This window comes from Lycorma delicatula, chromosome 2 (genome assembly GCF_047948215.1).
Source record: "Lycorma delicatula isolate Av1 chromosome 2, ASM4794821v1, whole genome shotgun sequence".
Classification (NCBI taxonomy): Eukaryota; Metazoa; Arthropoda; class Insecta; order Hemiptera; family Fulgoridae; genus Lycorma; species Lycorma delicatula.
The window spans coordinates 49,034,771-49,049,219 of record NC_134456.1 but is presented as its reverse complement, the minus strand read 5'-3'; the positions used below and the strand labels follow the sequence as shown (position 1 = coordinate 49,049,219).

Below are 14,449 nucleotides of genomic sequence, written 5' to 3'. Positions count from 1 at the left end.
AAGCATAACATTTGTTTATTTACTTACTTTTCATTTTAAAAAATATTCAAAATTTACTCCATCTGTTGTTTGACAGTGTGCCAGTCAGTTGGTTGTAAAAGGATTATACTGCATTATTTAATGATGCCCTAGTGATATTTTATGCTGATTCCTGAATTCTATTTTGGAAATCATCAATTTCTTGGGGCTTATTATAAACAATACTTTTTAAGCAGCCCCATAGAAAGTAATTTGATGGTGACAAGTAGGATGATCTCACTGGCCATTCTGTTTGCCCTTTTGGCCAGTCCGAAACACATTAATTAGATAAGTTAAACTTAACATATTAATTTCCAAGAATCAATTTTCGTGGCATCCTGCATCTTCAGTTGGAATTGAATTCTACAATTACATTATCATTCCTTTTAAAAATTTGTTATTTTAATTTTATTGTAGATTGTTTGTTGTTTTGAAATTTTTAAGTATTATGAATGCATATGCAAATTTTGCTGTCCAGTGTGGAATGAGGTAATCTTTTAAAACCGATTTTAAAGTTTACAACCCGGTACTGGACGGCAGAATTTGCATATTTATCCATAATAAATTTCAAAATTTTCAAAAAATAATTAAGACAGATTAAATCATAAATAGTTATAATATAATTATAGAATTTAATAACAACTAAAGATGCAGGATGCTGTGAAAATTGATTCTTGGAATTAATATGGTAATTTTAACTTATCTATTTAATGTGTTTTGGTGGTCTATATTTCATTTAGTATTATATGTTTATACTTATAATATTAATTTTAGAAGAAAATAATATATAAAATAAACATTTCAACAACATAAGTAGTTTTTTTACTTTTATTACCTAAAAAGTAACATCACGTCTTTTAAAATTTGCTGGACACAAAACTTAGATAAACAAATAAATGTTAAATGTCGTTTCGTCAAGCAAAAAAATGTAGTAGATAGGTACTTCGTTATAAAATAACAAAAAAACTACTTACATTGTTTAAAATGTTTATTATATATATTATTTTCTTATAAAATTCAGTTGTTTTCTCTACACTCCACACAGTAGAGTTCCAGTTTTTATCCAAAATAGTGCAGACTAATTTTGGATAACTTAAATTTACAAAAGCAGTGAAATGCAATTTAAAAAGCATCTAAATGCAATTTAAAGAGTTAAGATATGTTAAAAAATAGTAGTAGTAGTAGTAGTAGTAGGTATATTCTGAATACTGCATATAAATAATTTTGCTAGTTATTTACTTTTGAACTTTAGCAATTTTATTTAAGTTTTTATTTCTGTTATCTTATATATATATCTTTATATATAAATAATATCTAAATAAATAATATATAAATAATATCTGTTATCTTTATATATAAATAATAAAAACACAACTTACCAACAATAATAAAATGTTAAATCTATTCAAGCGCCTTCATCCATCTTCAGGAATATGCACTTGTTTAAGTTTAAAAACGTTTAAATGTTTTCTTTCATAACAATTGATTGTCATTGAATAAAAACTTCAGTATAATAGTCAACGTAAAGTAAAAACATGTCATGTCATTAAAGGAATCTCAATTATCTTTAGCGATAACATAAAATAAAAGACAAAAATGATGTTAAAAATACAATGGAAATTTCTTATCCCTATAAACATTGATTGCTCCTCACCTGCCTTCCTGCCATTGTCAAGGATTTTTGATCCAAATTTGTGCCAGCTTTACTCTTTTGTTCATAAAAAAAGCAGGCATCTGCTATTTCTTGATTTGTGAACTCCTGTTCATTATTAAAAACTTAATTTCTATTATTAAAATTCTGCTATAAGTTACTGAGAGTTGAAAATTACTTTTAAGTGAAATATTTCTAATTTCAGACTTATTGAATAAAATATGGTAAAAAAGTATGATCCATGCAATTTAGGAGAAAGAGAAGAGAAATCAGAATCGCCTATTATAAAAATAATTTCTGAATTTGTCATCAGGGGGAGGGAAAATCATAACTAGGAAAATGTTGAGATATTGTTAGTCAGTTGTTAAAAGAACAAAAAGGAGCTTCCAGAAATTGCAGATTTACTTTAAAAGAATTAATTTGCTATTGTAAACATCTGAATTCCTCAGTAATAACATTACCACTATCAGACAAATTATTGATCATTACCTAGATAATAACCTCTTTTACAAGCAGACTTCGAAAGCAGAACAGATTTGTTTTATACAGAATAACACCAGAAACAAAAGAAAAGCCAACAACTTTAATTTGAGAAATTAAAATTAATGAGAACAAGCAGAGAAATGTAGCTGTTTTAAAGTCTATTTTTATATGGTCATAATTTTATTTATATTAAAAGTAGATTTTTTATTTCTAAATTATTGAACCTTATTTTTCTGCATTGAGTTGAGCTTTACAGAGGTACCATGTTTAATAATTGCATGTCTATTTAAAGTATTACTTTACAGTGGTATTTTAAATATAATTTTATTGTCAGTTCAGTAATTTGAATTTCAAGGTTTTTTTTATTTTACCATTGTAATGTGTTTTTGTTTACAATTTTCAAATTAAACAAATATAAATTTTTAAAATTAACAAAAAAATACATTAACAAAAATACTAAGTTTGTTTTTAGAACCGTCTCTGTCAGTAATCTTGATAGTTTAAATATATAAAAATGTATTCATTAGTATACTTAATGTGTGGGCAGATTTTTTTTATGCATTCTTAAGACTGGAACAATATTAATGATCTTTACTACAAAAATATCTGTTATAAGGTTTGGTAAATTAAAACATAGTATTAATGTAATTAAATTGTATGTTTCTGTTTTACAATTGTTATGAAAGGGATGAATTATTTTGTTTCACATTTCAGAAAGGATTAAAAAATGTATTTGATGAGGCAATTTTGGCTGCTTTGGAACCTCCAGAGCCTGCAAAGAGGAAAAAATGTGCTCTCATTTAAAACTATGGCACATAAAGGTTAGTAGTTTGTTTTTTTTTTTTTTCAGAACGATATTTGAAAATATGCGTTTTTAATTTATATTTGTGACTGAAAGATATACTAGAAAAAACTAATATGAGAATAATTTATAAAATTTTCGAATATAATGAAGCTAGGTTACAAAAAATATTTTTGGACTTTTTTTTGTGCTCTTCTAATAACATTTCAGATTATTTTAGCCGGAAAAGTGCTTTTGGTATTAAAAAAAATTAAACTACTCGAGCAAATATCTGAGCGATGAAAACCTTGTTTTTCATTTAATAATATCAACATATCTATTTGGTTAAGGTTATCGCATTAAGGATTTCTCTACATATTCTATCTGTTTTGTGGTCATGAGATTCAATAAACATTGTCCCCTTCACTATAAATCTTCCCCGTTGGAAGATATCCTTTTTACAAAAACACAATTTACCTCATGTTAATGCCCATAATGTGTTTCTCTTGCTTTTCTCTGGCACATCATTTCTTAAGTCGGCTTTTGTTTAACTTTGACTGATATTTCCACAACACCTTAAACATCATGAGGCATATCATTTTGGAAGTAAAAGGATGCGATCTAACATAAGTGACAAAAACAAAGCTAAATGTAATCAGCTATTTCCTGTGTCTCGGAGTCAGAGCCGTCACAACCTATTGTGCAATGTGAATGTGTGCATTAAACATAGGCGACCAAATTTTTTAAATTCATTTGAAAAATATTTTTAAATAATTATTTAATTTATATTTACATTTGTAACAGATCCATCATCACATTTTTATCTGCTACAATAAGAAACTGAACATTCAGTCGGCATCAGATGGATTAGAACAAATATAAAAATATTTTATAGACTTAAGATCTGATAAAAATTTCACTAGTATTCTTCTGGAAGCAAGAGAGAAGAATCTGCTTCTGTCGTCGTTACAAATAACAGAATTATCTAAAACAGACGAATCTAAGAGTAGAAAGAGAACACATCTGTTTGATTTTGAACATGCTGATGAAAGTATTCCAGATCCTGAAAACAATTTTAAAATTTTCTTTTTCTTTTCCATAATTGATAAAAAATAAATGCATTACGTGATACATTTGAGATGTTAAAAGAACATACAAACATTTTTCAAATTTTATGTAATATTGGCAGCATAAAAAATATTAACCACAAAGAATTACAAAAACATTGCACAGATTTAAAATCGCTTGATTTAGAATTTCTTATAAAGAAATTTGCATCACTTAAATAAGAAAGAAAATATTTTAAACATAGTTGTTATTTATTTTTTTTTTTTTATATAAACTTATTTATTATTGTTTTCTTTGATAAACCTTTATAGTTAAAATGTGTTTTAAAAATAATTTTTCAAAAAACAAATATTTAAAAATTTAAAATATTTGTAAGTTATTAATAATTTTTGGAAATCAACTAGCATCTGTGTACATATTATATAAGAGGAATATGGCAATATTAGGTAAGCGTAAATTTCAACATTTTGTTAAAGGATTAAATTTATATTTATTTTTGCTAAGTTATTAAAAAAAAATTTCAGTTTTTTAATAGGGGTGGCATTTTTTTTTTCCACGCAGGTAGCTGCCAACCCTCATGACCAGAGTTACATATTTCTAGGTGTAGTTTTTGTTGGATTGAATAATGCATACTGTTGAAAATTTTTCCTTAATGATATTAGTAGTTATTGCTAGAGAGAAGAAAAAAGTAAAAAAGATTGTTTTAACAACATATAACATTTATTTCAAAAACTTGTTAACAGTTAACTTTAAAGGTGAAATTTTAGACCAACCTTCTGACATCTTACTCTTACATCAAGGTTGTTAGAAAGTGAAAGATAACTAAAGAAGTTTTGACAATTAGCCAAAGATGAGATGCTGAGTTAGTTAATAGAATAGACAGGAAATTTTATGACAACCTCAAAAACCTTATTCACAGACTGTAAAAGTAATGTCATTACCCTGTTTTACAGTATAAACTCTCATGATAAATGCAACATAAAATTTCATTTCTTTAGCATTCCTAATTTACATTCATTTTTTTTTTTACTAATCATTTCATTATTGGGTTTTAATGTGTTTGATTCCCTTCTAAAATGGTGTATCATTGTTCAACTGACAAAAAAAAGATTAGACAGAAAAACAGAAATGCTGAATAGTTGAAATCATTGTTAATGTTTAAAAAAGTTTGTTTCATTTGGATAAATAAAAAGTCATGAGAATAAAAAAGGTTGTGTGACTGGTTATATTTATTTAATGAATCCATAATTCTTACAAAATTAGAAAATTTATAAACTGTAAAAAGCAAATGCCTAACTCAAATAATTATGATGCCATAACAGAATAAACTTAGAATATATTTTAAATTGAAGTATTTTCTTAAATACTGCAGAATGTGCTATTATGATCGTAGCTAATTGTAATGAAATGCAATACAATATGAAAACATAAGACAGTGTAATAAATGCATTTCAGTCTTGAAGAATATTTGGCCGCACAGGGTAAAGCTCACCAGAGCTAGGGATATAAAATGATTTGTTACCTTTGTAATTTTATTTCTGATCCTTTTTATATGTTAGTATTTTAAAGAAGAAATTTTAATTTCCTTTGGTATTCCTTGTATTTATTATGATCAGTCTTTTTTTTCCAGATAGGAAGCAAGTTTAAAAGAGAAGTTAATGATTAAATTCTGTTCCTCTCTGAAGACAGATAAATAAATCAAACTGCATATGGGAACTTATATCGATATTCAACACGTATGCATGAATAACTCATTTTAAGAAATCTGCTCATGTTTATTATTCATTATTCAATGAGCCGAGTTATATAGATATTATGAAACAAAAAAAAACTACAATAATTATTAATAATGAAGAATATATCCAAGAAAGCTTCCTTCTATTTTTAAATATCTCCGAGCAGTTTGACAACTATAATTAATTGTAATTAATTAATTTTTAATAAAGTGCCCATTAATTAATTGTATTTAATCTTCAAGTAAGATGCACTTTTTTAGTTTTTATAAATAAATTAGTATAATATAATATTTATTAACAAATTTATATATATTTTCAATAATTATATTAATAATAACAATTTGTATTTTAAGTGATGGACAATGAAAAGTATTTATAGGTTGTCCGAATAAAAATTCTGCAGAAGGAAGAAACGGAGAAGTATGAAGAATGCCAAAGGTTATTGTGTAATAGAAATTTTATGAGTTGTTTTTATAGGAAATGGAGTGCCACAGATTTTTTTTAATATTACATTTTGTTTAATAATTTTTATTTCTTAGGTATATAAACCTTAATGGAAACAAAATTAAACTAATAAAATATGTGTAAATATAATAATTTAATTTAATTAATGATTTAATTTTTTTATAAAATAAATTTTGTTTATAATACCTAAATAAATTGATCAATGATGTATTTTAATTTTCCAGTGTTAAATTATGGATTATTAAATAATGTATTTATTAGTAATTAAATTAAATAGTATATATTTATACTAAATATATATGAAATAATATATATTTATAAGATTTTATCAATATAAATTGTTGTGTTATGAAAAGAAAATGTGTACATGCTTTGTCCTTCCTCTGAATGCTGTTGTTTATATATTTTTGTATTATATTTATTAAATTTTCTTTCATAATGGTCGTTTTTATTATTCTCTTATTTTATACAGAATTTATTTTTATAAAAATTATATGCGTTTTACATTTGAGTTCTTTGAACAAATCGCAATAGTATCTGATCAGTAGCTTCAGTTATTTACATAATGATTACTCAGCGGTACACCTGCTAATTGAATAAAGTTTTAAATGAATTTCTGGAAGCAGAAAAGCTGGTGATTAACAATCAACAACAGTCGTAATTTTCTATTTACCATAAATATAATACGTCGTATATGTATGATTCATAAAATAATTAAAAGTTTAACTATTTGTTTTACTTGATTGGTCGAAAAATAAACTATTTTCCTTCCAAGAGAAAAAAATTACTAAAATTTAATTATATCTGTATCAAGGAAATTGTCTCATGATTCACACTTTTTTTTTTTTTAAGTTTTTATATTAAAAAATTTCATAAATTATATCATGAATTTCATGGTTTACTGGTTTTACATAATTTATTTACAAAATTAACTAAAAAAAAAAAACAATGAGGTAATTTTTTTAAACGTCTTTATTTTGATTTTTCAAAGAAGTAAAGTTTGGTTTCATTTTAAGGATTAATTTCTACTTTGTGGCTACTTCAAAACTTTTTATATGTTCTCATTGAAATAGAATTGGACAGAAATTTATGATGTAAAATGTTTTTTAAATTAAATACATGTTGAGTATCATGCCATTCTGATGAAAGTTGGTGTTTTCATATCATTAATGATTTATATAGCAATATATGTATTTTTTTTAAATTAATCATTTAGGTTATCCTCCCCTCTATGCAGATATAAAATAATGTAAATATTCCTTAGAGCTGGAATCTTTGCAAATTTCTCTTTCAGTTTTAAGTTAGTCTACAGTGGAATAATTCCCACAAAAATGTAAACATAAAATAATTCTGTACCACAATGATGCACTGATAATTGAGTTGTTTAATGGATGGAAAAAAATTATCTGATGCTATTCCAAAATTATGAGATTGATGATTTCATTTATCAAATAATAAGGGACTTAAGACCATGAAAAGTTTGCCGTTTCTCAAAATTAATGTTATAATGAAATTTCTTATTGACAGATTCTTTTGGGTAAACGTGGCCTTCATCTGATAACCATGAGTTAATTGCATCCTTGTTAATTATGACATCCTTTGTCATAATTTGTTTACAAAATTGTCAGCGCATTATACCTTTTCACCGAGTTTGAGTTCAGGATGATTTGTAATTTGTTTGAATAGTACTAAAAGCATTGTCACAGTAGTGAGAAATGTTTTTATAATGACATCAAATTGAACATTTAAAGGCTTCTTATGAAATCAGCTTGAAAAGCCTCAATATTATCTGCATATAAGCAGTTATCTACCTGCAGTCGTGTTACTCTGAGCCAATCAGCTCCCTCAAAATTCTGTACCTGTGCGTTAATTCCATGCGCTTGTCAAATACAGTTGTGATATCCTTACTGAAGTTACATCAAAATTTAGAATGTAGCAAACTTTTGATATATTTAAAATTTTGCTAAAGTGCTTAAACTAAAAGGCGAGATGATGACAAACTCATTTTCATGTCATCCATTGTTACCAATCTATTCTTAACACAAGTTAAATGAACAGAAATTTTAAAATAAATTTTTTTACTCTTTTGTATAAAAGAGTAAAAAAGTAACAACAATGTATTCTCAAAAAATAATGTGATTTTCAGTATAAAAGATTATCAAGTAGAACTGAGGATGGTACATGTCTTGAAAATATGAGGTAATTTATATTTTGTATCTTTCTTCAGTTTCTGGACATATATTCCAGATTAGGAAACGTGTACGCATTGTTTAAATATCAAACTGCTTAATATTTTCTTACTTGGAAGTGTAAATTTATGTTCATATAAAGAAGCATAAAAGTTCTGAGAATGTTCATAAAATAATCGTATGTTTAAGTAAGTGATTAACCTCCCAGAATGAAGGTTATTTTTAGTACCTTAACTGTTTTAAAGAGGCACTTTCTCTTGCTACCCTTGGAAGCATGCCTCTTGTATACTTTTTAATTTAAACTGTTAAGAGAAATTTTACACTTGAGAGATTACCTGAATGAAAGTAAGCATAATTACTGGAAACAAGATTTCTTTTTCTTTAAAAGGTAACGTGTGTCAGACGTTTTATGTTATCAGTTGTTTTGCCAAACAAAACTTTTTTCTCCTAGATTATAAATATCAGAAATTACTAAACTATTATAGCAGACTTCAATAATGCTTTAGTGCATCAGACCTCTTTGCTGTTATACTACTTGGCTAATTAAATTAAAAGCTGCTCAAGTATCATTGCCTATTTGTAATAAATATTACATTATTTCTACTAAATACGAAAACATTTAATGATAACCCATTAGTTTTCTAGTGTGCTGTAAAAAAAAAAAAAACATTGTATGTTTTGGTTGTTTGATAATTGGTTCAATTTTATTTAGCTTAGAAATCATTAAAAAGAATAATAACAGTAAGACCTGTTACTTAAAATACTTTAGTTATACCTGAAATATGATTTGTACTACCTTGATTTTCAATTTACGTAAGTATCACACTGTAATTTTTATTAACAATTTACTAGAGTTTAATGTCATTACTAGAAATCATGTCCAGTTAAAACTATTCACATGAGAAGTATTTATGCGTATTAGTTTCTCCGATTTTTTCTTTATATTAAAATAAGAGATGTAATTTTATATAAGTTTCGTAAGTAACACAAATGTTTATGCTTACTTTTTCCACCATGGAAAAATGGTTTTCACTCCTTGCATAATCAGAAACAACATTGTGCTCTTTAATGTGTCAGTTTTCTGAGACTAGTTTCCTAAGTTATCAAACTGAAATTTTGATGGGATGGTTGAAGCCAGCCACTTTTCTTATTCCCAAAAACAAAATAATAGTTTACCAGTAATGATGGTTTAAATGTCAGCAGTTGGTAGTTTCATCTGTAGCACAATTGAGGGGTTCGGAGCAACAATGAACCAAGTCCACACTTAAGTTTTAAGGAAATTGAGGGAAAGTTGAAATAATTCTGTAAATTGCATTTAAGTGTTATTAATATTTACAAGAAGAAGATACAAACTTAAATTTACAAATACTTGAACTTCATCAAACTTTTTATTATAATAATAGATTCAAGAAATTCTGGACTTGGTCCACTTCAACACTGAAAATTTATTCAGTGCTATAAAGATCAATGTTTAGCTATGAAAACAAGTTAATGAAAAAGAAAAGCAATCAAGTCATGTATTACATTATGTGATTATTAATAAAAAATGAAATTAATTTAAAATAATAACTGTATTGACAAAAAATAAAGTATTTATTTTATCAATACTTTGTTTTTTATTAATTTAAAATAAAATCTATAAATTATTTCATCTCCACTGATTTCATCGTCCTGTTGTTGACTATTATTCAATAATCAAGAACAGAGTTTTATGAACTGGTTGAAATCTGATCTACTTTTTTGAGCTTGCAGAAGTAGGTATGGTACAGCAGAGGAATGAACGGTAGCAAATTGAGCATGTCTTTTTAGCTGAGGTAGTTAGTCGCTGAGTCCTGTATAATAGAATTTGTAAAACATAAGCTGATGACTGAACGTTTTCCTTTTCTTTTGTGAAATCAATACAATCAAATTTCATAGCATCACTAAGTGTTGTTTTAACCTTCATGATTGTAGGGATACCTCTGGAATCTCATCTACCGAATTTTTTAGCCAATTTACTTTGACTGTCTGTAGTTTTATTACGGTTTGTAATGGATTTTTCCAACTATGCAGATAAAAATCACTAATACTCAAAATATTTACATCAAATCATGGTTCTTTAGTTTTGGCTGTTCTTACTATATAAAACCAGTTATCTGGTCTGCAGATATGCTGAGTTTTATTGGCTTTTTTCAATTAATGCAAAGTCAGCATCATTCGGCTAATGTGAATGGCCCAAAATCATTAATTAATGGTCAGTAATTTGTACACTCATTTGTGGATCCTGTACTAATTTTAGGAGAGTAAAAGCCATTTTTATATTACTTTTCTGGCTTGAACATGCATGAATAAAGAATAATATGTTTTCGATTAGAAGCATGTTTTTTCAAGTGATTCAAAAGAGAACTTGCTATCTCCTGTGACGCTCTGCTCCCTTGGGTTTCATCCCACATACATATGGTTGGTATTTTAATTGGATTAATGTAAATTTATGTGGAGTCTAAATGTCTTTCATTTTTTCTCATCACAGCATTTTCATAGTGTTCTTTCATCTTTAGGGTTATTAACAGCCATAAACTGAAATAATGGTCAAAATGTAAAGCCTAGAATAATAAGCAAATTCAAACATAGAGTAAATGAATGTATGTTATAATATTTCCAATCAAAGACTTAAAAAATTGTTACATTTAATAAGTGATAATTAAAAACCATAATTACTTATGTTTTTTTAGTAGTAGTATAAATTTTTTTATAGCCTGAAATCTGTAGTGGGTTTTTATTTATTTTCGTATTTAGAATTCTACTTATCAGCTTGTAAAAGATTGGCAAATTTTATGTCTGAAGATTTCATTAGTATTACCATTATTATTTTTAGATAGATGCAATATAAAAAACTCTAAACATTAACAATAAGCTGTTACTGGAGGGAATCACATTGTATATGCAGTTTTATACAATTTATTTTTGACAAAAACTGCTTATTTATGAATCAAACCAATCATATCCCTTGACCAGCAAATATCAGTTTATAACTTATAAAACAAGATTATTATGTTAATTTTGTCAGTCATCTTTTTGACATGATGAGTACCTGTTATGATCATTTCTGTGCAAAAATGTTCTGCAGTTCCATTATCCTTACCATTGGTTATTATAAGGAAGCAGATCACTCTTTTTAGAGCCTGTTTCTCTGGAAATATAGGCTGATCCTAGATTTGAGTATATGTTCACGTTCTAGCTGGCACAGATAGTGGATGAGCTCTTTTTAGAAGGCTTCAGCAATCTTTGAGCTTGCATCCTATATCGCCTTTGCCATTGTATGCATGAAATTTCATTCTGTAGCTCAACAAGTCTGTGAAAACATTTTATTCCTAAATGTGAATCTTTCAATAGTTTATAAAGTAAGTTTTCAAACCAAATGTGATATTTTTGGGTTTGATTCCTGCAGATCTGGTTGTCTAATGTTCACTTCTTCTGGGTTATGTATTGTCTTTTGTAAAAAAAAACAACTCATTTCACAAATTTGTATTTATTTATTTGTAACAGTTTCCTTCTCAATTTCATTCATTTTTTAATGTGTTTTGATGGAGTGGCCTTTAAAGTTATCATGTAATACATAATCGATGATTTACTTCTAAATTGATCCTACATTTTGATGGTAGATTTCTTAGATTTAGTTCATCTCTAAGATTCCATCTATGGGGTCATTGTCAAAAACTCCTGTCATTAAAATCTTTCTCCTTTTTATCATGAAAGTTGTTACTTTTGATTTGTTAGTCCAATTCCTCTTGTGGTCCATCAAGGCTGCTGCTGCCTCACTTGCTCTTGGATTTACGATTTTTCCCTGTATTTAAGGATAGCATTTTCTTTATTTTCAATAACTTATCGATGGATTTCTTTGCCTGCCTAACAAAAGGGCTCGCGTCAAAGCTGTGATCCAATTCCTTGTGATTCTTGATTTTATAGGCTACTGCAGGGTTTCCTTCAAGCATTATGAACTTAAATTCTTCTGCAACATCAGAAAAGCTGTCGGCCATCGTCCAAGAAGATTTTTCTGATTTCAGAGGTACATCTCTACTTGATTTTTCCTTAAGTCTCTTTCAAAGTGGCTCCATTATTTCATCTATCAGTGGTTCATCTTTCTGTTGCATGTAGCATAATAAATCACATACCATGTTGTGTCAGAGGTTGAGTCTGTCTCCCATTGTTTGCTGCATTCTCCAAATTGTAGTCCAGAGTCATAGATAAGTTTTCTGTATTTCATTAAGTTATAGATAACATTTTTCAAGCAATGTACATAACAGCTGTTTTTCTGCTCTCGACACATTGTCATATAATTATTTACTTTCATGCAAGAAATCATTTATTTTTTAATAACAAACATATTTGCTTAATTTTGTTAATGCAAATAATGTTTTTTTAAACGCTTAGGCATTACTATATTGGGACAGCCATAAGTTATAAACATAGTTCCAGAAACTCATATATTCTTCCTGCCTTTTGATAGTTTTCTCATAAAAATTGTTGTGACTTTTTATTTCTTTTCATTATTAAATATATTTTTTTGACAAATCATTCATCCATGATAAGATTACTCTTCTGGGGTATGTATGATTTCATGAAATAAGTTAGCTAAGTATCCATCATTTTTATTTTATTTCACTTAATATGGAGAGAAAATATATCTAGTTAAAATATCATGACTAAATATAAAATAATAGTATTAAAATTATAAGTTCTGTGCAATATGATGGGTGATTTTATTATTTTTTTTCTTAACTGCAATTTAGGATGTTTTCCTCCTGCTTTTATGGACTTTGGTTAAAATGGCTTGCTTAAAAATGAAATTCCTACTTCTGCCTTTTGATTTTGCTTTTGTTAGGATCCTAATAATTGTATGTTTTAGATCATTGCTTCCTTGCATGCAAAAAATTATCTAATTTGTTTTAGTGATTATTTCAATTTATATATTAATCCGTAATCAGTAGGTAGGTAAAAAAATTTACATTACCTTGAGAAGAATAGTCATATTACCTTTTACCATCGATAGATGTGTTGGGTAGACATATATCTTTTTACGGTGGATTGTTGATTAAAAACATACTAATAATTTATTTAATTTTGACATTAGTCTGTCTATAAATAGCAGTTGAAAGAGTTAGGAAATCATCATTTAGCCGATCAGTTTTTGTATATTTGTTACAACCCCTCTAATACAGGCTTTATTTATCTACATTAGTTAATTTTAATTTATAAAACACAGCATAAAAGCTAAATTATTACAGAAAAAAGCATTCAACTATCAATATTATTTTTCGACTTTAATGATTTAAAATATTTTGTCAATTTTATTGAGTTTTTGATAGTGATAACTTCACTTTTAAATTATAAAATTCTCTGTAGGCCATTTGTAGCTATTAAAAAGTTACACTGAACTAGTAGTAAATTTATGCATGTTCTTTAAAACGTTGAGTATTCTCATAGAGTGGTATGAAAAAATATTTTCTAATTTATAAAGAGTAATGAAGTTTTTTATCGTGACTTTTTTGCGTCTGTCGGTAATTTAGAGATTGTGATAATGAATTACATACATATTCATTGGATCATCCATTTCAAAGGAAATATGTTAAACTGTGAAGTAATTTTCTTTAAAGAAAGTAAAACATATGAATTTGTAATGAAAGAAATTTTCTTAACATAAAAACTAAATTATTTGATTTCTTTTATACGGTTGATAATTTTGACAATAGTATTATAAGAAAATTTTTACTGTAAAATATTTTTTATCTTGTGAGCTAGATTAATCTGACCAGTAAGTAAATTTACATGTATTAAATTTTTTTACTTAAAATTATCATGGAATAAATTTTTATTCCAGAAATTTACCCTAAAATTTTGTTCTTTATGTTTCATTTAATAAATTTTACTTTATTAAATTATGTAAAGTTGTTTTAAATAATAAATTGTATATTATTTTATTGTTAATGCATTTGTGTTTTATAAATACTAATTGATGAATAACGATATGATAGATTACAATCACTAATTGCCTCATTAAAATTTAATATCTGATTAACTT

The 14,449-nt window shown here is 26.6% G+C and overlaps 1 protein-coding gene across 5 annotated transcripts in view; it reads left to right on the top strand.

Annotated features, from left to right (window-relative positions):
* LOC142318778 (cdc42 homolog) overlaps positions 1–6,641 on the top strand; it is a 35,379-nt gene extending 28,738 nt beyond the window's left edge. For 3 of the 5 annotated variants that reach the window (XM_075355239.1, XM_075355240.1, XM_075355241.1), the window contains 2 exons: positions 2,867–2,973; positions 5,632–6,641. In XM_075355239.1, coding sequence (XP_075211354.1) covers positions 2,867–2,956 — 90 coding nt within the window. In that variant the 3' untranslated portion in view covers positions 2,957–2,973; positions 5,632–6,641. Of the gene's footprint in view, positions 1–2,866; positions 2,974–5,617 lie in introns of all 5 variants that reach the window. The other 2 variants (XM_075355243.1, XM_075355242.1) reach the window with 2 other exon arrangements.
* The last annotated feature ends 7,808 nt before the right edge of the window (positions 6,642–14,449 follow it).